At 34.4% G+C, this 24,025-nt stretch overlaps 1 protein-coding gene across 1 annotated transcript in view; it reads left to right on the top strand.

Annotated features, from left to right (window-relative positions):
* Positions 1-833: 833 nt before the first annotated feature.
* TBC1D19 (TBC1 domain family, member 19) overlaps positions 834-24,025 on the top strand; it is a gene marked incomplete at its 5' end in the record, with an annotated part of 34,865 nt that continues 11,673 nt past the window's right edge. The window contains 10 exons of the mRNA XM_009699078.1: positions 834-919; positions 3,021-3,095; positions 4,057-4,120; positions 5,022-5,068; positions 7,085-7,195; positions 8,036-8,108; positions 8,919-8,957; positions 11,428-11,540; positions 20,375-20,449; positions 20,913-20,975. Of these exons, the coding sequence (XP_009697380.1) occupies positions 834-919; positions 3,021-3,095; positions 4,057-4,120; positions 5,022-5,068; positions 7,085-7,195; positions 8,036-8,108; positions 8,919-8,957; positions 11,428-11,540; positions 20,375-20,449; positions 20,913-20,975 (746 nt within the window). The remainder of the gene's footprint in view (positions 920-3,020; positions 3,096-4,056; positions 4,121-5,021; positions 5,069-7,084; positions 7,196-8,035; positions 8,109-8,918; positions 8,958-11,427; positions 11,541-20,374; positions 20,450-20,912; positions 20,976-24,025) is intronic.

Below are 24,025 nucleotides of genomic sequence, written 5' to 3' on the forward strand. Positions count from 1 at the left end.
GGTCACTAACTGCTTCCTCCTGGATAATGTTTGAAATTGTTTGCAAATTGCAGTACTGCCTTCCTTGGTTTCAGCTATTTTACTGAAGGTTATCATTGTAACCATAGCAATCCTAGCAATGTGTTTTCTTAGCTTTCTTCATAAAATTAGAGGAATCATCTTGGAAAATTTATTGTTCCCATCAATGAAATGACTTTATGAACTCTGCCTCTAGCTTTGATTTCAGTTGAGGACACTGCATTCTGTTTCTGCTCACTGCAGGTAACTCCGCTGTACTGGAGAGAGGGCAAGGCGTCTTGCTTGAAGAGGCTGTGCAACCCTCACTTTTTTTTTGACTTGGTTGCTTTTATTTGAGCATCTTTTACTGGGCAGAATCTTGAAGGCTGAATTATGGCACAGTTTATGAGTATCCAGAAGTGATTTATTACTAACGGATTGCCTCCCCAATGCAATAAGTGGGTTAATGTCTGGTCCTGCAGTTGTCAGTCACACTGAGTATCGAACTCGGTTTGCTCCTTGGAACGAGCTGGTTCTTGGTCTTGCAAAGCTGCCATCTGCCTCTTCTGTGCTTCTTTTGTAGCTTTTATATCTTGGAGCATATCTGTAGTGTGTTTTTGTCCCCCGTCCCCCGCCCCCCCTTAATTCTGCTGGGATCAAGTGTACCCTGATGAAGTTTGCTGATTATACCAAACTGGGTGGGGAACTGGACACTTCGGAAGGGAGAGACACCCTGCAGGAAGACCCAGATAAGCTGGAAGAGTGGGCTAACAACAACCTTATGAAATTCAGCAAAGACAAATGTAAGGTCTTGCACCTGGGAAAACATAATCCAGGAGTGCAGCACAAGCTAGGGTCTACCTGGCTGCGCAGCAGCTCTGTGGAAAGGGACCTGCGGGTCCTGGTGGACAGCAAGCTCAATGTGAGTGAACAGTGTGCTGCTGTGGCAAAGCAAGCCACCAGGATGCTGGGTTGCATTGACAAGGGCATCACCAGCAGAGACTAAAGAAGTAATTATCCCACTCTACTCAGTGTTTGTCAGGCCACACCTGGAATACTGTGTTCAGTTTTGGTCCCCGCTATACAGAAATGCTGTGGACAGGCTGGAGAGGGTCCAGAGAAGGGCCACAAAGATGATCAAAGGACTGGGAAGCCTGCCATATGAGGAAAGGCTGAGAGAAGGGGGTTTGTTCAGCCTTGAGAAAAGGCAGCTTAGGGGGCACCTTAATCACCATGTTCCGGTATTTAAAGGATGGCTACAAAGAAGATGGAGGCTCCCTTTTTACAAGGAGTTGCATGGAAAGGATGAGCGGTAATGGGTACAAGTTACTCCTGGGGAGATTCCAATTGGACACAAGAAAAAAATTTTTCACAATGAGAACAGTCAGCCATTGGAATAATCTCCCCAGGGAAGTGGTGGATTCCCCAACACTGGGTGCTTTTAAGGTTCAGCTGGACAGGGTGCTGGGCCATCTTGTCTGGACCGTGCTTTTGCCAAGAAAGGTTGGACCAGATGGTCCTTGAGGTCCTTTCCAACCTGATATTCTGTGATTCTATGATTGATCTTGGTGATTTCACTTAATTTTTTTAAACTGCTACTGAAACCTCTGTATTGTCTCTTTGTTTCTGCTTTTTTATGCTGTGTGGCTTTGTAGTCTTTATGCTCTCTCACTTCTCATTTCTTCCAAAAAAACTATGCTTCTCAGCAAAATAGGGTACTATAAATGCTCTACACCAGCCCTCCATGAGAGAATAACCAGCTTGTGGCATGGGGTTGTGTAACTGCAGCATTTGAAAGGCATTTGAATACAATAATACAGTTAAATAAAAATATTACACACAATATTATAAAAAATATTGCAATTTGGAAAACTCAGATCTGTTTTGTTTATGCAAGAGAAGGTGAAGGGGTGACTTGACTTTGAGAAGAAATTTCTGCTGAAAGACAGCTATTTTGTTTGATGGCAAAAGTCATGAGAGGATCTTGTAAATTGAAGGTAAAATGAAACAATTATAGACAAGATATAATTATTTTTTTTAACAGAAGATTTGAACATCTGCCCTTCCTTTCATTTGCTTCCTGTCTAATAAACTGTAGCTTCTTTCAGACAGAACTTTAAGTTTGAGGAACATGTGTTTACACAGTAACTTACTGTTGTAGAATTTGTGTCTAGAGCAAATTAGAAATGAGAGAGAGTTAAATGACATTAAGAGGAGTCTTTGCATTCATTTGATCGGGGCCTGACTCATCATCCACAGAAAACTAAATTAAATATAAAACCCACCAGTGCTGCTGTAATCACGGAAGCAAAATCCCAAGTCAGTTGACTAGGAAGTCAATACTGGTTGGCATTAACTTCAGAGGAATTATCCACAAATTAGGCACCATATGGTAAGTTTGAAGTCTATTGCAATAGTCGGAAGAGTCTGATTGCTCTTTAAGCTGTCCACTTGCTACTGAGGTATTGTCTACTTCTGGTTTTCTCTTTGATTAGAGAACTGTTTCTTGAGCATTATTTTAGAAGAACTATTTTTTTTTGAGCATTACAGAATACCAAATTTCTACATTTTTTTAACTTCTAAAAATGTCTTAAGATACCTTTTGTGGAGAAAGACTTGTGCACTCTTCAAGTCACAAAGTGGAGAAGGTATTCTCTGTACACAGTTGATTGCCCTGCTTATAATAATTTGAAAAATTTGTTAAATGTTGATATATAAGGAAGCTTGATCATTAGGCATATGTCAAAAATCAGTAATTGTGAAGTACGTGCTTTTTGGAGATCTGAAATTTGAACAACTCATTTTTCTGATTCTTTATTGTGATGTAAATTATGAATCTGTTTGCTCTATTGTTTCCATTTAAACAAGCATGTAAATATTCCCTTACGTTTTTGCAGATGTCAGTCAGTGACTTTTGCTATCCTTTCTTATATATGACTTTAAAAAGCTGCTTGTTATTATATGATAAATGCAATTGGACAAAAAAGAAATTCCATGTAATTTAATTTTTTTGTGTGTTTTAGGGAAGCTGGGAGAAGCGAATTCTAAAAAGTCTAAACAGCATGTGCACAGAACTTAGTATCCCCCTAGCGCAGAAGGTAATGTATTATTAACTTTCTGTTACCAAACTGACATTTTTTTGAAATTAAGCCTCATCTTGCACACTTGTAATGTTCATTTTATACATGGTTATCAAGAGCTGCAAGGCTAGTATCCAAATAATTTTAACACAGAATGATTTTCAGGGATAGTGGCAGTGTATACATCAGCTCAACTTGGGAAAAGATGAAGTCTGTAGGCAGATCTTCCTCTTTGGTGTTGCAGTACTTAGTCTCTTGAGGGAGCAGCATGTTGGAGAGATAATTGCTATGTTCATCGCTCTTAATAGAGTGTTTTTGTGTGCAGACTCGGCTGTATAACTTCTAGCTGCGTAGCCCGTACACAATGTAGATACACTTTGTGCGCTGGAGAAAGCTGTAGTTGAACTGGTACTTTAGGAAAGAGAGATACTGGTACATTGCTAATTTTGGTTGTCATTCATTCTGCTTTGCTTTGCTTTGTTTTTTATTAATTTAGAGGCTTTAATTTTAAAGATCATGGAATTGGAGAATAATGTTAGATTGCTTTGTTCTTTATCTTTCTTCTGTTGTATATCTGTGATAGGTAGCAGAACCTCTATGGTTCACCATATGAGATAAAGGATGCAGCTGTGTTTGCTTTTCATGACTGTGCCCAGGACAGGAATTCAATGACAAAGTCCAACAGCTCTATGGAATGAGCAGTAAATCTTCAGTAATATGAAAGTGACTACTAAATAGCCTAAAATTCATTAGTAAACACATGAAACTATTTGATGGGCTCCTTTTTTCCTTGAACTGGAACTTGGACTTTCTATAGTAGAATATATCTTCAGGCTGGGGATACTTTTTTAAGCAAAGTAAGTATGTGTTGCTAGTGCAATCTGGTTTTTAAAGTGTTACATTAATTTACATATATGAAATAGGCATGTTTTTACTCAATCTGTTAAAAAAAGATGAGTTGCTTTCTTGTGCCTTTCAGAGGCCTGTAAGTGAACAGAAAGAACTGCTTAATAAATGGAATGAAATGGGAACTGATGAGCCAGGTAAGGTCAACTAAATATATGTGCATTAAATTTTTGTACACAGAAAAATAGCATATACATCTTATTTATCAGTCAAAGATTAATGTAATCACTTCAAGATAAACTGATTTCAATGTTTTTTCTCATTGGTAATGCGTCATTATGCATAAATAAATATTCATTTCATTGTTACTTTGTTTCAAGTTATTGTACTTTGAATCATCACTGAGAGGTTATGGTCTAATACTCCTCATTCCAGCGTTAGAGATTTATACAGCTAGGGCACTGCTCCTCTTAGTGTAAGCTCAGGCTAATAGAAAGAAAATGTTCAGAACTATGGATAATTAAGCTGAGACATTTTATTAACAAAAGATAAAAATAACACTTGCACAGAATAGTCAATCATATTATCCTTTGGGAGAGCAAGGCTAACTGCCTTGTTAGTTCATATCTAAGTTCTTTAAAAGAAATGATTTTGCAAAGGTACTAGCTTTGTATCACAGTACCATCTCTGTGATGGCAAATACTTTTCATGGATTGTTTATGACTAGTCCCTATTTTTTATTTGACAGCTGTACATTTAATTCAACAATCGCTGTTAAAACAAAACAAAAACCCCACTTTTGAGTATCATCTCTCGTCCATGACTAAGAATGGTTCAATTTAAAGAATTATGTGGAATAAGTAAAAAGTTTCCTGTGACTACTGTTCACTTACTTGAGGTTTACAAAACGAAGGCACTAACAGTAGCATAATCTTGGCGAATATGTGGTGGTTGTAGCCATGGTATCTGTGATAACATTGTTTTAATCTTTGCTCTAATATGTTATTGAAATTGCTAGATTGTGTTACAGATATGGGAAAATTTAATGTTTTTTTCATCTCTAGGTTTTAACATAACATCATTAAAATCTTATTTCAGATCTAAGTCTCTTCCGGCCTGTGTATGCACCTAAAGATTTTCTTGAGGTAAGAATTTATGAAACAGTCATTGACTTGCATCCATTATAGTCTTTTACGTCAAGTGAGAAAAATAATTGTTAAATGTATTTCAGACAATTTGTCCTTTATAGCAAGTGAAGTTTGGCATGATTTTTATGACTCCATGTTTTATTTACAAACCAAAATGCTATTTTCTCTTTTTTAAAACTTCATTTTTAAATTGTACTTGTGGTAAACTTCTCTTTCTCCAAAGAACAATCAATTTGGAGCTAACTTTTTTCCTCTGAGAGCAATTCTCCAACTAATTTTATAAATCATTTTACATTTTAAATTAAAATACATTAAGCTGATAAACTGCAATATGTGAAGCTGATAGACTGTTTGGCTGTAGATAATAGACCTGTATGCAGTAGAAATTGTAGGTCATCTGTGAAGATTTTGAAAAAGCAAGCATGAAACAGAAGTATATAGAATTTGGAAGCTTTTGTCTGTTATCAAACCAGATCATTAAAAAAATGGTGACTGCTGACTCTTTAAAGTCAGAAATGACAGTATTATTCATCATTTTGTATGGTTCAAGCACATAACATCTTTGTAAAACAGAACTTGCTTTACCATCTGTGCCTAGAATAGGCATGGGTGATGGACAATAAAAATTGTTGATGACAGTGAAGTTAATAGTGACACAGTAGGAGACTTTGGGTTAAAATATGGTTGAAAATAAAATTTTAAAAATCAGTATCTGTATATCCTGTGAGTTATACAGGAAACAAATCATCTAGAGCATGATAACAGTGTGGAATTATAGAGTTAAGATGGCCTCCTAATTTACTGAATGAAGCTTAGAATTCTAGTACTGAATTATCAGTCAGAATTAATGTATGTGATTCAGTGCAAGTTTAGTGGAATGTCTTTTGCAGTGGTAGAGGAGATTTATAGTATTTCTGACTTGTGTAAATTGTTTCATGGTTATGAATTGTGAATGCATTTTTGAATCCAACAATAAACTTTCTATCCAGTTTATTACATTTCTTGTTCAGTTAGCGATAATAATATTGAAAATTTTTAACTTATTCTGTTTTCCATCAATGTACTAACAACCAAGTTGTGTATTTAATCTTGAATCTTTAAACAAATCCATCTTTATTTTAGCCTTATATAGTGACCCTCAAGGTCACTTTTATTTTTCTTTTATACTGTTTTCTTTCCAGAATTTGCAGTTTCTTACATTAATCTTTTAATTTACAAGTCTGACAGTGAGTTTATATGGTGTTAGAATACTTACAAGACTGAGAATTGTAGAGGTAGGATGTGGAAGAATTTCTTAAGAGCCAGAAACTCATCTTAGAAAGAATCCTTGCCAGCTCAACATTATAATATAAAAATCTATACCCATGGAATAACAGTATGTAAGAGACTGTAAATTCCTTACTTATCAAACTTACTTATCTTGACATTATGATTCATTGTGTCTTAAATTTTATGCTTACTTTAAGTTTTCAAATCTGTAATTTATTTTTTTTTCTTAAACAAAAGAAGATATCTTGATGTGTTGTTATTTAGAAAGAAATTATTTTAGTAGCAAATTACGCAGCACTTTGATTGAAAACTGCATGGGATTGCCAGTGTAAGAATATGGATAAAATGCTTTCAGAGAAAAGTAATACTGAAGAATATCCTGGATACTGTGGCTATCAGAAATATACTCTTGGCATTCGAATGACATTGATGATGAGGAAGTGAATTTTAGTCAAGACATTACTATGTAGCCAGCACTTAGTCCCCTATATCAAAAATTATTTCTGCTGTTTTATTTCATAATTTGAGCTTACTTGTCAAAGTAGAATATGTTTGCTTCCTTAAAAATGTGGATCCTTTTTGATTCTGAAAATGTTGAGATATAATTTGGGCATATATATATAAAATAGTTGCAGGAAATGGTTTATGCTGAATGTACTGTTTGTAATACTGATGATGTTAAGAAGAGTTCTGAATGTAAATTTGTGAATATATGCAAGGAATAACGGAGCTACCATTTTTAAGGTACTGATGAATCTTCGAAACCCAAATTATGAAAATGGGGAACAACCTAGTTTCAGAAATCATCTGGGGCTAATTCAGGTTCCTTTAAAAGTTAAAGATATTCCAGAATTGGTAAGTATCTTTTTTCTTATAAGAGGTTGCTGTAAGAATTATTTTGCCTTGCTAATGACTAAGATTCTAAACAACAAGAATATTAATATAAGTTTCTCCTTTTGAAACTGAAAATCAATCTAAATATGTAGGTAAAACACAGAGCATAAAAAAATTTTATGAAATTACATTTTTAATGAAAAGTAAAACATAAACAGTAAATTATCTGTCAGTAGGGAATTTTTCATTTTACACCACACAGCATCGATTTGTGCCAAACACATACTTCTGTATATGTTATTTAAAGTTTTCTAATACAGAAAAAAGTGAATATGTAGTTTATCTTAATTCTACAGTTTTATTTGACACTGTACAAGATCAGTAACCTGACAATCAGTTAGCTTCCAATTTTCTTCTCAAAGGAATTCTAAGTCCCTTTATTGTCAGATTGTAAATGAAGGGAAATGCTTGGGTACTAGTATTATGATTGGAAAATAGGAGAGCCCTTCTTAATGCTTCACTGATAAGTCTCTTGAGGATTTTATGCTAGTAGAAAAACTTGCACCTGGGTTGGGAAAGAGCTAGAAATTAGCTATCCTTAACCTAATCTTTCATTCACCACTTTATTACATCCAGGTGTAGCTCATAGTTGACATGAAAACTGGGGCCTGTAACTAAAACTAGAGTAAGAATTTGTGAGATTCTTCTCTTTAAACCTGAGCTCATGTTTCATATATATGCATTTAAAAGAACTACTTTTGGCTTAGAAAATATTTGCATTAAGCCTTTAAGAGGAAATCTCTAGTGACTTAGAGAATTAAGCATTGTTAATTACTGTTTTATGGTTTTGTTTCTTTTCAGAAAGAAGACTTCAGTGAACTAGGCTTAAGTATAGGACAGCTGGGTATTGATGATTCAGCACAAGTGCCTCCTGGTTAGCTAATGCTGTGCTTTAGTCATTTAAATAGAACACTAATGAGTAGAATACTTTGCAATTATCAAGTAATTTGTGTATTTTTCCCTAATAAATCATAAATATTTGTTCTGTAACTATGATTGTAGTGATTTTCTTCGTAAAATATAGCTAATAATAGAAAACATTGCAAATCTGAAGGGTCAGATTTGGAGAAGATTTAAAATCATCACCTTAAGTTGAAAATATGTTAATTTCAGTGTGTTTGAACAGTTCAAGATCTAGAGAACAAAATTGCCTGTGTCCAAAAATATAGGAAATACCAATAAATGTGAAGCCAGCTGTCAGATAGGCATATATACAAGCATCTTTTAAATAACTATCTTTTATTAAAGATTACAGAAAATATCCATATATTAGTATATATATCAGTAGCTTAAATAGTTCCTCATTTCTGTTGTTTTTCTGTGTATGCATTTATTCCTGTAAAAACATGTTTTAAAATGGTCTTTCATATAAAAGTGGAACACATTATAATATCAAGTGATTCTTCTTTTTAAATGAAAACTTACGTAATTGAATGTCTAGGTTCACGCAGTATAGTGCTACTTTGGTATTAGTGTCCTTCAGACAAGAAAAAAATTCTGTAGTATTATTTCTTCTTTGTTTTTGAAAAAGAACATTGATGCTGATGCAGGCTAATTTTTAGTGACATTAGCAGTAAAAATCAGCTGAATGTAGCGGTGTATAGTAAAACAATAAAGTACATTACTAGCTGGAATATCTTTTTATTTAATTTTTGCCATTCTTTTCTATGTCTTTATTTTCTAGAGTTCTTTGAAAATGAACATGTACATATTGGACAGAAAGGTATGGATCTGTTTTCATCTGTAATAAACTGAGTAGTTAGGAGTAAATTTAGTAAATTTCTATCTCAGTTATGTATACATTTAGAATTTTAACGATTTAGACTAACGCAAAGCATAGTCAATAATACCATTGTAATTTAGACAGTCAGTAATACCATTGTAATCTAGACAGAGACAGAAAAGCAAGCATTTGCAGTCTATGAGTAGCTACCAGATAAATAGCTCCACAGATATTTCATTAAAAATTAAATAGGAAGCATAGAGACATGAGTTTTTGGTGATAACTTAACATATGCCACTGCTGAATTTCATTTTAAAATCAAAAGACTCTGGACTCCCTTCTCTGCACACACAGTTCTCATTAGTATAATGGGTTTTACGCCTGTGCATCAGAACAGAGTCTTTGTTATTTGCAATTGCAGAACTTGCTAAGTATTGCAATACTTAGCCACCATGGAAAATTCACTCATTTGTCTCTTTATACTACCTTTTCTGAAGAAGTTCCGAGTTTTTTTGTAGGTTAGGAAATAAACTACAAAAGAAAGAGAAAGATAAAAGAAATAATCATTTATTAGCTCAAGTTTGCTTATAGAAAAAAAACATACAAGGAATGTTTGAAATCCATCAATATCTGCTACTGTCTCTTGTGATTCCTGCAAAACATTATCATCATCAAAGAAAAAAAATAGAGTGGATACCATCCCAAAAGTCCTCCATCCCTTTTTTTGTTGCAGTAACAAAACAGTGACCTACCTTTCTTCTCCTTTTGTGGTCCTCCTTCTATCTATCCCTCATCATCTGTTTCCTGATCCAAGAGCAACTCATTAGAGTACTGTCCATCTCTCTGTTCTTTTCCTGTTCTTCCAAAGAAATTCCCTATCCAGACTTCCTGGGCCAGTCATTCAACTCCACGATGTAAGAACTACTCCTCGTCTTTTGTCTGTGTAGAGCAGCCTCTATTACAGGGATTGTCTTAGCTTTTCCTATATGCAAAGACACAAAATACTGTAAAAATGTAAGTTAAGAGTCTTGACTATAAACTGAAATCTCAGTTCATTCAGTGGGAATCCTACTGCATGCTCTGTTTGGTGTTGGTTATGACTTTGCTTGTCACTGATGTATTGATTTTGCTTTTAGATTAGATGTATTACCAAGTCTGAGGAATTTTTTTTATTGTATTTAGTAAAACCCATCTTCTATATAGCAAAATTACTTTTTAATGTTTTGTGTCTCAGTAAGAAACAATAAGGTAAACACTCATGGACACTGAGATGAATCACAGTCTTTTCTAAAGTTTTGTGGGGAATGTAGGAATCTTTTTTTCTTTTTTTCCTCTTCGTTTTGGAAAAAAGGATCACATACCATCTGTGTTAGAGCTCTGCAGGTTAAACAGAAAATTGGCAGACTGGTCTATTCAGTATTTAAGAAGAGAGGAAAGGAGAGATGGCTCAATTTAATAAATTTTTAATTCTGAACCTCATCCTTGTAAGTCATGTCAGGGCAGATATCGTGAATATCTAATTTAGTGAAATTTAGAAAAGCAAGTTGTTTCTAAAAGACTTCAGAAAAATCAGAGGATATGGAAACTTCTGAATACCAGTACACCACCTATCTAGTGTCTAGATAATCTCACAGAAGTATTCTCCCAACTCTCTCTGTTGTGAAAGACATTTCAGGTATGAGGGTACGGTTAATCACAATAGCCTCGATGGGAGACAACACTTCTACCAGATTAGGATAGCTAAAGATGCATATCTTTCAAGTTTATAGATTTAAGTAAGGAATGAGATAATCTGCTCTAAGGTATATACAGTGCTGTATTCAGGATGAGGCCCTTGTGACAGAGTAGCTTAAAGCTTCACAACAATGACCCATCTAAGCAAACCTGTCAACAGTAGAGTATTTGTTTTACATCAATCTGAAGGAAAAAAAAAATCTTTTGAGAAAGAAACTCTTTATCCTCCAGAGTACATATACCAATAATGAGAGAGAGCATGACAGTACACTCTGAAATGGAAAATTCTTGCCCCACAGTTATCTGTGAAGATACTCATATAGTTAACATAAAAATAGGGAGACACAGAAAAACCAGAATGAGTGGCAATCTCCTATGTGAACCGAGGCATCACTCATAGTTAAACAGTAGGATTTTGTGGCTATGTGTGGCTGCTTGTTCTGCTTGATGCCAGCCTTGATAGTTGCATAGACACATACTGAGAGGATGCATACTAAGTGCTATTTTGTGACAGAAGGTAGTACAGCCTTGCTTATTAATACCAAATGTCTTATTTCCCAGGGAACTACTTCAAAATTGCATTGTGGAAACCAGACCTTTTAGATATTTTCCCATTATCTAATGCTTACAGCGTGGTAAACCAGTTTGTAAAGTTAAAAATTTAAGTATGTGATAATTTGATAAACTTTGGAAGTCTTAAACTACATCAATTCATTACCTGCTTTGTTTCTTACAGTTTTAGCAGAGCAAGATAGTGCTGCAGCTCAACAATATGTTCGTCAGGGATGTCCAACAGCACTCCGAGCTGATCTGTGGGCCCTCATTCTCAATATTTCTAATCAGCCAGAGGTAAGCAGCAAAGTGAGAGTAAAATATGAAGAGTAGGTGAAAATACAAAAGCACATATCTTCTAATGATTTTCCAAAATCGAAATGCTGTATTGCATTGTTACAGAAACTGATAAACATTTTGAGAAATAGACACATGCCTGTAAAAAAACTCCGTGCTGTGGTGAAGTCTTTTAGGCTCTTCCCAAATTTTTTAACAGATATATGAGCAAAATACTGTAGAACAAACTATTCAATTGATCTGGCTAGCTCCTGAGGTTTTTCTATATGGTGCTAACTTTTGCAGAAAGCGACAAGACAAAAGTCCTGGAAAGAAGACTGAACCTCTCTTATCTTTGCTAAGTTTTATAAAAAGGAGATGTGCTATACATTTTTCCTGGCTGTTTGAACCTGTTATCATATGCATGTACATATCTTGTAAATTGCTTGATACATTATTGTGTATACTTTACATATGTACAATCAAAAAGACATAAAGAGGAACTAGTAAGATGTGGATTGTTTTCATACTCCCTTGTATAGCAGCAGTTTTTCATAATACCTTATATTTGTCACAAGTCCTCAACAATGAAATCTTTTGCAGTATCTGAAGCCATGCTATAGTCAATATATCTGATACACCTTAGAAAGTTAAATCCCTATTTAAATCTTTGCAGAATTGTGAATACTTTGATGCAAAGCTTTTATTGCAATAAAGAACAACATGAATACATGTAAATTGGCTCATAAATGTGAGAATTTTACAGTATCTCATGTCCTTTGAGGATGTAGCCATTTTCTTGTAATACTGGGGCATTTATTGGTAACTACATAGTACAATCATAAGATCTTGCCCTTAAGAATAAATGTTGTTCATAGACAGCTTACCTAAAGTGTTGAAGTTATTTCATCTGGTATCAGAATTACTTAGTTTATTCCTTTTTGAAAAAATAAAATAGGCTATGGTTTCTAGTAAATAAGATTGAATTTTCTGTAGAAGAAAGAGCTATTGAAATAATAATTAAATATTATACATCTTACTTAAGATGCTCAACACTAGATTTAAGTTATTTTAAATTATCAGGGCAGCTTGAATTTTAGAAGTCTTTATGAGAGCAGGAATATTAGAGATGTGAAATTAATGTTGTTGGTTACATTGCATCTGTTTATATTCTGTTAAATGCTGCATGCTCTAAGAGCATTTTTATCTTAATGTGGAAAATTAAATAATTGAATTAAAAAGTCAGATATTCAATTTTGGTTAATGAAAGTCAAAGCAATAATCAGAAAAATGATAAAATATTTTATGTTCATGTAAAGCAGGTGTTGTTACGGAAATAGATTTATTAAAATGCATTTCCTGAAATTCACATGGACAATTTTCAACAGTTACCTTTTCTAAAGAGGAGCAAGCTATGTCTATCTATTAAGATAGATAGATATATTAAGATAGACAAATATCTATTAAGATATTTGTCAGCTACACTGTTAGATCCTTTAAAAGTTAACTCCAGCTTATAGTTGTTTTTAATATGCATTTATACTGTGCCTGAAGTGTGAATATTTTAGACATTTTCAAAAGGTTAGTCTCTGCTGTGAGATTTTTAATTCAATTTATCGTTAAGTAAGCTAGAGAGTAGTACATCAGCTGTTTAATCACAAGTGCTCGTGTATGTGCCTTTACTGTGTAATAAATGGCAATTCAGCTCCAACTTACTGCAAGGATGCATGAGGACACTTATGTCAGGGCAGCTAATAAGTTCTTGTTGACATAATATTTTACCTTGAGATAACTTTCTACGCACTTAGCAAATGATACTTGTTAACTATAGATGAAGAAGAAAAATAAACTATATATGCATACAGTATTCTGAGATTCAGTATGGTAGACATTCTCCTTTAGGAGGTACTCTACAGGTTCTAGAACCTTGAGACTGAACTGAGTAGACCCTGTGCAGGGGATTATTGGTAAGACAATATTTTGTGATGATGCTGAAGGAACTCTAGAAAGATGGGGATAAGTGGTGGGAAAATGGTAACAATAACATCAAGAAAAACTGGTAAGTAAGGATGGATGAAGTGATGCAGACTATGTATTTGTCACTAATTTGAGATTGTTGAAATAAAGGATTGGAAAACAGTAAAATACAAAATCCACCCTCCCTCTCCACAAAGAACAGAAATTATCAAGTCTGTAGACAAGATATACTATGTTGGAGAAAATCATATAAGCTGGTGATGTAAGTATATATGAATGTTTTTCTGTCATGCTAAACTGAAACTGTATCTTCTAACGTAACAGCTATCAGAGCCTTTTATCTTATTTTCCAAGACTATTTTTATATATAGCATAGTATAGTATTTGTCATCCTGGGCTCTAAGTTACAGTTGTTTTATGGACTTTGAAATCTAAAAGGGTAGGCTTTCTGACTCAGACCTAGCAGACTGCCCAAGATAGGTAGGATAGCACATGGGTTACTATAGCTATAAGTTGAATGTCCATAGTTCATTTTAAGCATTGCATTTACTAGCATTTCACAGAAGTAAGACTGTAACTACTATCAGAATGCTAACACCTTCAGACGTTCTTCTTGCATATACTGAATATGCTGCTTAATTTTTTTGTAAAGTATAGCAAAGCAGTTTTCAGATACATGTAGCTGTTTTATGATCTGCTGTATTTCATATAGACTTTGTTGATTGATTTAATGCTTCTTTACCTCTTGTGTACTGTTTTTTTTTGCTGGAGTTGAATTGTGTGGTTGCCGAGATTTCTTGCTGTAATATTTCTGATTTGCAGTTTAGGCTCTATTCTGTTTATAGCTCTATGAATCTATAACTCATAAGGAACCGTGAATGTCCTTTCTTTAATGTAACGCATTATGAGAGTTTGGTATGGGCAGCATTGCATGTGTTAGCATCCAGTATTGTTGTTTGGAAAATTTTATTCAGTAAAGCTCAGTCTCTATATAAAGCTAATATACAACCAAGCAAGGGATGATCCTAGCCATCTAGCATTGTAATCATAAAAATGATAAACTGTAAACTCTATATGCAGGATCATTTAGAAATGCATAAGCATGTTGCCTGGCAATGAATTGTTTATTAGTTTTTATTTGTAATGGCACATTTTAGAGGAACTGTGTTAAAAGAGCATTTTTAAGGTTGCAAAGTCAAACATTTAAAAGCTGAACAGTGTCACAGTTAATATTGTCTGTGCAAACAGTCCAATTTGCTGTATATATATACACTTTGTAGTATGATCTTGAATCACACAATCACAATTTTTTCCTCTGGGATGTCTCCCTCATTGATTGCACAAAGTGGATGGCACACGCTTACTGAGAATCTGTTTATTATTTTTTTCCTTCTGTTTGGTGTGTTACTCTATTGTTTATTCACTGCATGCTATTCAAGTAGTGCTTAGAAAACAAAATTGTTCATTATCTCATAGGTTGTTTTTTTCCCCTCTAATTTTTTTGAGTTAATGGGTTGAAAATAAATCTTAATTCTGAAAATTTCAGCTTGCAGAAATTAGTAATGCTTTGCTTTAGTACAGCTTTTACTGAATGTTATTTCCTAGGTTTAAAAACTTAATAAATACACGAGGTGGTAAGTTCATAATGGAGCATTATGTGACTCTATTCCTTATCAGAAGGGGGGTTTAGTTTAGGATCAGTAGCCTAAGGTTACCCACTGTACCATTCAAATAGGAGAGAAGCCAGTAGCAGTAATGTGCTGTCATCATCTTTGACCGGAAACGGATGTACTTTACAAGTAGATTTTACAGGTGTCTGGTAAAAGCTTTGGACCCTCTTCAAGGATTTGCCAGGAGGGACTTTCTTTAACTCTTTTGTCCATTATCTCTTTATGTAATCTGATTAGTTTTTTGATTTGTACTTGGTTCTGGTACTTCTGTTCCAAAATCCACAGCTCACCTAATTAATGATGATTGCCATTCTTTAGACTTCATCCAGTTCCCACAAATCTTAGTGTCTCCTCTCTAGACTCCCCAGTGTCAGTCTTTCTTCCTATTCCTAGTTCTATGCTTCACCCACCCTTTTCTTGTATTCAGTTTGAGAGGCAAGTATAGAAAGTGCAATCATATGATGAGGGTAACCTAAAAATAAATCATGAGCTGCCTACAGTTTAGCAGGGAGAATGCAGCTCCAGTGCTAGGGATTTCATGGGAGGCCACAGGTACACTGTGCCTGCACAGAAGCTGCTGAAGTAATCCAAACCTTAATTTCAAAGAAAGTGAATCACCAGATTCTGCTTAAACTAGCTTTGCTGGGTACTGCTGAAAGATACTGTTCTCTCTTGACTGTGAGCTACTTTCAGAGTTCCATTTTTCTTCCGCTCTCAAGTGGATACAGTAAGAGGTTTTTGGGTGGAAATTTTGGTATGTGGCTTTGCAAGGTCAAGAGGGCTGGGCACTGCAATCCTGAAATGTACTTTGTTTCAGCTAGGAAAAATGAGTATGTTTGGAAGTGTGGTATAAAAAATATATATAATTTTGATAAAAACTACAGTCTATATAAAAATGCAACATGTTTTTAAAAAGGAAAAAGTTTACAAATCAAGGTTACTTTAGTTTTGGCAGACAGAGAAGAAAGGTTGAATCAGATGAAAATGGTAAGATTTTGGCTTTATAATTGAAAACATTTTAGGCTAAGAAACATACCACACTTTTGGACACTCCTGCAACTTGATAGTAGTCAGTTGTCTCATCTGGAGGAAGAAATGCAGCCAAGAAAATAGCAAAATGAGACTTGAATCTTTCCTGAAGCCTGAGTGAAGCTCTTAAAAACATTCTTCACTGTGTGAGAAAAACTGATCATCGAGCAACAAAGTCCTGTGGGTTGAAAGTACATCTGTGACCAATCTTGTTTATGATTCAGATATAAAAAAATACATTTATTAATACAGCATGAATCACAAGCTTCTTGTCTTACTAAGAGGCATGGGCAAGATCCTCTTGTAGTCAAGTTGTGGCTGAAAAAAATGGTGTGATTCCCAAGCCCAGACTTTTGCATCACAACAATCACAATTTAAGAGGAAATGAATGACAAGTAATGAGTTAAAAACTTTATTCCTAGAATGCTTGTGATTGGTTTTGCCTTGCAAGGCCGTTTTTAATAATTTCTGATTTATTTCCCAAACTTTTTCTCATGCGTTCTAGTTCAGGAGGACAGCTTGTCCTTCTGGTCTTTTTTTACTAAATTATTGAACTGTTAAAGTATTCAAGTATTGTTTTACTCTGCTAATATTTGCAATGTAAATTTGCTATTCATTTTTTCAGGGTAGAGCTTTGAGTTGTGTTTGAAATTTTAGTTCATGCTGAATTTATAACAGCAACAGGAAATGGTGTTTGATTTTTCTGAGTAATGACCAAGTTGGCCTGGTGAGTTTTTGTAAGAGCAAAGGAGAAACTATTATTTCTGAAAAAAAAGAAGTTGATGAACTGTTGACTCTTTTCATTTAAAATCATACTGAAGAAAGTTTTCAACTGAATCATAAAGAACTTTCATTCAGTTTCTGTGAGTTGCTGAACAATCTGAGCCCAGTTGTTCTCTCTTTTAAGACAGTGCCCTAAACATCAGGTTGTTTGTTCTTACCACCTTTTTCATTGCTTGAAATATGTATCCAAATTGAAACAAATTAAGGAGGAAAATTGGGAAGGATATATATTTAGGAAATCATACATCCTATTGGTTACAGCTAAGTAATTCAAATCTGTGTTCTAACTCGGACAGTACTTACCCTATATTCTAATAAGTAGATTGTTTTCTGAAATCAGTACACAAATCTGAAGGGTGGGAAATGGAAAGTTTCTACACTTTAGCTTTGCTAAAACAAAAAGAAATGTTAATGGTTTAAATACATGTGTCATTCTGTATTAACAAGTAGGAAATCTTCTGTTCTGGTTAAACCTATTTAATTTACATTTCTTTTAGCAGTTTTCTGGTTTTCTTCTGTGGAGGACACTGTTCAATGGCTATTGGCACAAACTGTAATTTATGCATAATTGCAATTAACATGATTCTTTACATTTCAATTAATAATGCAGTTGAATCAAGGCACAGGAAGCTGATAAACATCTTAAGAAATTAATAACATAGCCATCATAGTTCAGATTGATGCCATAAATAAAACTGTACTGAAACTAGCACTCTAAACTCATGGTGTCAGTACAGTAGAGCATCATTTATGAGTATTTTTTTTCTTGCACAGAAATTTGTTCTTCATACATTCAGTAAAGTCATTCCTTGCATACTAAATCACCGAATCTATTCTAAGTATGAATATATCAGTAGCAATTAAACTTAATACCAAGTTATTCTGACTGTTAAGATGAATGGACCATGTACTTATGAGATTACTTTTTAGTTGTCGTTTTACAATAATTTTAATAACAGGAAAATCTATGGACTCTTGTAAGCAAATGTAAAACATAATTGAATGGCTTCCTAATTCAGGAAGGAAAAGGTTAGCACAAAACACTTGGCAGGAAAAGGAGAGTCAGGGAGATTCTTCATCATTTGCTGAATGCAGAGGGTAGTGTAGTGACAGGGGATGAGGAAAACGCAGAAGTGCTCAATGCCTTCTTTGCCTCAGTTTTCAATACCAAGACCAGTTGTCCTCAGGATGCCCAACCCCCAGAGCTGGTTGTTAAGGACAGGGAGCTGAGTGAAGTCCCCATAATCATAACCATAACCATAAGATGGTTAGCGACTTGCTGTGCCAGTTAGGCTCTCATAAGTGTATAGGCCCTGATGAGATTCACACCAGAGTAATGAGGAAACTTGCAGAAGAGCTTGCCAAACCTCTTGCAGTCATCTGTCAGCAGTCCTGGTCAACTGGAGAAGTTTCAACAGACTGGAAGTTAGCAAATGTAACACCCATCTGCAAGAAGGGTCGGAAAGATGACCTGGGGAACTACAGGCCTGTCAACCTGACCTTGGTTCTGGGCAAGGTTATGGAACAGGTCATCTTGAGTGCTATTACACAGCACATGCAGGAAAATCAGGGGATCAGGGCCAGCCAATATGGATTTATGACAGGAAGATCATGCTTGACCAATCTGGTTTCCTTTTATGACAAGGTGACCTGCTTGGTAGATGAGGGAAAGGCTGTGGATGTTGTCTACCTAGACTTTAGTAACGCCTTCGACACAGTCTCCCACAGTATCCTCCTAAATAAATTGGCTGCTCATGGCTTAGATGGGTGGACTCTTCAATGGGTAAAAAAACTGCCTGGATGGCTGGGCCCAGAGAGTTGTGGTCAACGGAGCTAAATCCCATTGGCGGCCCGTCCCTCGCGGGGTTCCCCCGGGCCCAGTAAATCCCATTGGCGGCCAGTCACTAGCGGTGTTCCCCAGGGCTCAGTTTTGCGGCCGGTGCTGTTTAACATCTTTATAGATGATCTGGATGTTGGGATTGAGGGCACCCTCAGTAAATTTGCAGATGACACCAAGTTAGGTGGGAGTGTCGATCTGCTGGAGGGTAGGAAGGCTCTCCAGAGGGACCTGGACAGGTGGGCTGAGACCAACAGCATGAGGTTCAACAAGAACAAGTGCCGGGTCCTACACTTTATATTAGAGTAGTTGTCTGTAGCTTTTACTTATTTACTAAATAAGTATTTAGTAAATACTTATGTCTGATCCTTCCTAAAGAAATAATGTAGTACTTATACTTCCCCTTTTTGTTTTTCAGAAAGAAAAATGTAGATATTTTCCTTGTAGTAAATACAGCTTTTGTCCTCATTTCAACTTAACAGTCTAATAATATATTAATTCTAAGACTTTCTAAGTGTATACTATTCACGAATTCTCAGTTTTGAATTCATACAAAGAACAGTTACAATGTTTCCTAGCCTTCTCTTCATTTTTTTTCCATTCTCTCTCTCTCAAAATTTCATCTTGATTCCCATTTGTTCTTTAAATCCTTACTCAAGCCTTACCCTTTTTTGCAAAGCGATCAGCAGTAAATATTGTGTAAATCTTGGAATATACATGTATTTGTGTGGTGTCCATAGAGATGTATTGAAATCAAAATAGTTTTGTGAAGAGAGAAGGAGCTTTGGGACTGCTGATTTAGTTTATGAATTGTTCCAAATCCGTCTGAAACTGTTACTCAATTGTAGGCATAATGGCAGAGAGGTATTTAGGGATTTAGGAATTACATGATGATAGTGCGATACTTAATTCTTCTTTTCCCTTGCAAGCCCTTTCTAAGAAGAAAGGCATAGAATAAGCAAAAGCAGAGAAGTGTTTGTTCTGATTGTTCCCCATGATTTCACCCTTGTGTATGTTCTGTAGACATTCAGGAAATAATTGGAGTTTAAAAAAAAGTCTGAGTTCTTTTTAGTCTTTGCAAGATTTTTTTTATATATTTATCATTTCATCTTTTCACAAATTTAAAATATTTGGAGATTCATATTCATTAACATCAAATATTTGCAGCACCTCACTAATGGTGGAAGATATGACAGAACCTATTGGTGGAGAGGTACATGAAAATAGAGGGTAACAAATAAAAAAAGCATGATGATTTTGAGCATTGAAAAGGTTCTAGGTGTAGAGCAACCTAAAAGTTGGAAGATACGGATCTCTGGTCTGAACTAGTTACTTCGTTCTCATTTTATTAATTATCTAAAGAGGAGGTCTCAAGTATCTGCGTCATTTCTTAGGCATTCAAACTAGAATAAATTGTGAGAGAATGCTTCATAAATTATGCAGTGAGTTTTTCAGCTGAATACATGCTTATAATTTTTTTAAAAATTGTTAAAAATTGACTTTGTTTAACTATAAATTAAGGTTGTATCTCAGACTGATGATAATATTTTTAATTTTAGGATATCTTGTATTATGAACAGCTTAAGTCAAATGTGATTCAGCATGACCTTTTAGTGGACAGCCTGATTTACAAAGTAAGTAATTCTCTGAACAGTGATTAAGTGATTTATATACTCATCACACCAGTATCTTGGTTCTTTTAACAAAGAAAATGTTAGATGGTTTGGTTTTAAGGAGTGTAAGAATAATTAGTGTGAATTTATTATTGTAAACTCTGTCCTTGTGCCTGTGTTGGCTTTTGTGTGAGTTGAGCTGTTAAGTTGTAAAGAAACGGTAACTTCATCTGAAGGAATAACTGCTTTTGCGAGGGAGAAAGCCTTGGGGTCGACCGCTTCTGTTTCAAGTTTCAATTCTGAATACTTTAATCATCAAGTTAATATAGCGTTTTTTAATTTTAAAATATGGGATATATGCTTAACTACAGCTCTTTCATGATTCAATGGTGAAACTGTCTTCTACCACTGTGTTAAGTTTAGCTTCTATGGGAGTCTGAAAAGATGTCTTTTGGCTTCAAACGGCTGTATTTTTTGATTACAGGATGTAAAGCTGACAGCAAGCAATGATGACTACTATTTTGTATTTGAGGATTATTTATATCAGGTGTGTAACTATTTTTTTTCTGAGAAAAGCTAGAAAGTCTACTCCTGTGGGATTATATCATCTTTGGAGTAAGGACTGCCTTTGTGTTTCATGTATAGGCAGAACACAGTGGGACCCTACACAGATGCATCTGTTTGCTGCATTACATATACTTTCCCTTCTGAATAACAATCTTGTACATTTAAACAGATTAAGCAGGACAAGCTTCTAAAACTCCTACTCTGAAGGACCCTGCACAGTGTCTTTCCAAAGCAGTAAGCCAGAAAATACGGTCAGCCATATTCTTCCCCTTCCCAGCTTTGCAATAATAAAATGATTAACAGTTGTGGCACACAGAAATTAAGACCAGAGAAGTGTATTCAGGGTTCCAGTTTAAAAAAAACAAAACCAACTGCTTTACAGTGACCTACTGCAATAAGCATAAAAGATTACTGTATTGACATATTTTAAAATTGAAGACATTGATTCTGAGTAAGGTAGTGATATGTATGGTTACTTTTAGGATTGCTTCCATTCCAAAGCTGCTTCTAGCAATTGGGAACCCAGCTACTTTTATAAAGAATTATCTTTGTTGCTGCCTGTCAAATGCCCTTAAATAGAACGAGATTACATTTATGGATTTCCTAATGTGTAGTTGATTGCAGTGTCAACATAAATGTCATGCAGCAAACTTACCATTTCCACAGTGCTTTCAATTTCATTAGTCACATCTGTTAGGTTAGGCTTGCTTAATTTTTTGTTTTAGCACTATGTGAAACTAAATGATTTCTTCTTTGATGGCAATATGTAAAACTGCTAGTAATTTAACTAAGCAGGAGTCTACCCTTAGTGCTGCTTGGTCCATATAGATACAAAAATAGGCATTACTATTTAAGCATACTATTCAATCATGTCTACATATAATATTTTTGCATAATAAACATTTAAACAGTAATACTTAAAATTATCGCCTCATGAAACTATAGCCTTTTTTACTTAAAAATAGTTACAATATTAAGATCTGTATCTGAATTTGTTTCTGTATTAGAATTTGAAAAGTGGCTACATATAATGACAACTCAAACACTGGTATTTATTTACTAAAATATTTACATGTGGAAGCTTTTCTTGATTTAAAGGTCAAAGATGATCTTCATTATTGTAACATTATCCCTTCATCATGGGATGTGAAAATCTTATTGTTATTTCAGCTTCATTCATTATATAGGCTACTAAGGCATAGTAATTAGTCTCATTAACTGACAATTCCAGTGGACACAGAATTATAATCTATGAAGGAGTATGAACTAGTATACACTATAATCTTTTAAGACCATCAGAAATAGATTTTGTTCATCATTCTCGATACATAGCACAGTTGAATATTTTAGTTTTTTATATATCTCTATTAACTAAAAGGATGATTACAGAATGAAAATTATTAAAGGACTGAACTATCCTTGGTAATTTGAAGGAGAGTCACCAAAAATCTTTGAAAAATTAAGTGACTAGTTTTACTGCAAGGCTTTGAGGCAAAAAATATCTCAAACTTCTAATTATTAGTTGCTCTGGTTTTGTTTGGTACTTTGTGGTATTCTTCTGACTCTTTTCTGGAAGAAAGTTATCCATTTTCCTTGATAATTTTCTCTTCCAACCTAATTTGCAAATGCGTTGCTGCCAAATTATTTTTTTCTATGGTCCCTGGAAAAATTCTGTAGTATAAGTCACTCTGAGATGGAATATTATTTATTGATTTCATATGATAACTGGAATCAAATATTGGCTAAATAAAATAGGTAATGAAAATACTAGGTTAAACCAGATAAATTTTTTCTATGTTTGCACTGGGTTTGTGGTTTTTTTCACGACTAGTTACTGCCTCTAAGTTTTCCAAGTCATTGAGCAAAGTGTGGCATTTGTCTGTGTATTACTTAACAAATAAAGCATCCATCAAAACCAGAAAATTTGAGTGTAAAATAACAATGAGGCTATTTGGTTGGATTATTGGTACCTCTTTAGAAGCATGCCATCTGTTTTGGGAAGAACACTGTAAAATGATGTAATTTATTTCCTTTAATATCTTTGCTTTCTTTATCTCAAAGTTTACATATTTTTATTACTTCTTTATTGACTTTTAATACAGTACTTTCATTTTGATAAAAGTTTTGGCTTTTTTTTTTTCTTAGTCCTTTGAATTGTTTTCAGTTTTGATTATAAATATCCAATAGTTTCCCAAACATTTCTTGTACTTAAAAAGGGTTTGTGTCATTGTTTCCTTTAGCATTATCATTTTTGTGAATGAGAAAAATATTACATGAATTAATAAATTTGTAAATTCGTTATTTCAGGCTAGAGGTTCAATTTGAATACTTCAGTCTTACAATGTGCATAATGAATACATGCAAAGAACCTCACCCAGCAGTTTTTAGGTATAGTCATAACTTATGTTTGAGCTAGACTCTGTCTCTTAGAAAGATGCATAGTCTTAAAGACTTCCAGATACTGGTACTGGACACTGTATTCCAAAAAAAGGGGGCCTCAAATTAAGGTTACATTCTTTCCCTTATGAGAGAACATAATTTATGTCCTTTTTAGATTAATTTCTTTTTCTTTCACCCCAGTTAACATATACAGAGAATTACATTTGCCTGTGTATTGTTATTGTTAGCTATATTTTGGCAGCTATGAAAATGATTGTGTACTGCGCAAAAATAATATTTAGCTTAAACTGTTTGAGATAAAGAAACTATTTATTTTTAAAATTTTTTTTTTTATCTGAGAAATAGTTTCAAGGTTCAAAAGAGGAAAAAGTCTCAAAATATAACCTGCTTTCCATGAAAAATAAAAAAAGCAATGATGTTCAGATGTTACAGTGTTTCAGTTTTGCATGTTTCTTTTTGACAAATGCTGATATCTGGAAAATGTTTGCAATAATTAGTGGAAGGAAAAATCCATTCATTTTTATTCACAATAAATTATGTAGTGAAACATCATCTAAAGCATTTCCAGCTTTTACACCTTGGCTACAGTTAAAACAGACAAAAAAACAAACTCTTAAAACCTGCAAAAGC

The sequence above is a fragment of the Cariama cristata genome, unplaced genomic scaffold (genome assembly GCF_000690535.1).
Source record: "Cariama cristata isolate BGI_N322 unplaced genomic scaffold, ASM69053v1 scaffold13254, whole genome shotgun sequence".
NCBI classification, from domain to species: Eukaryota; Metazoa; Chordata; class Aves; order Cariamiformes; family Cariamidae; genus Cariama; species Cariama cristata.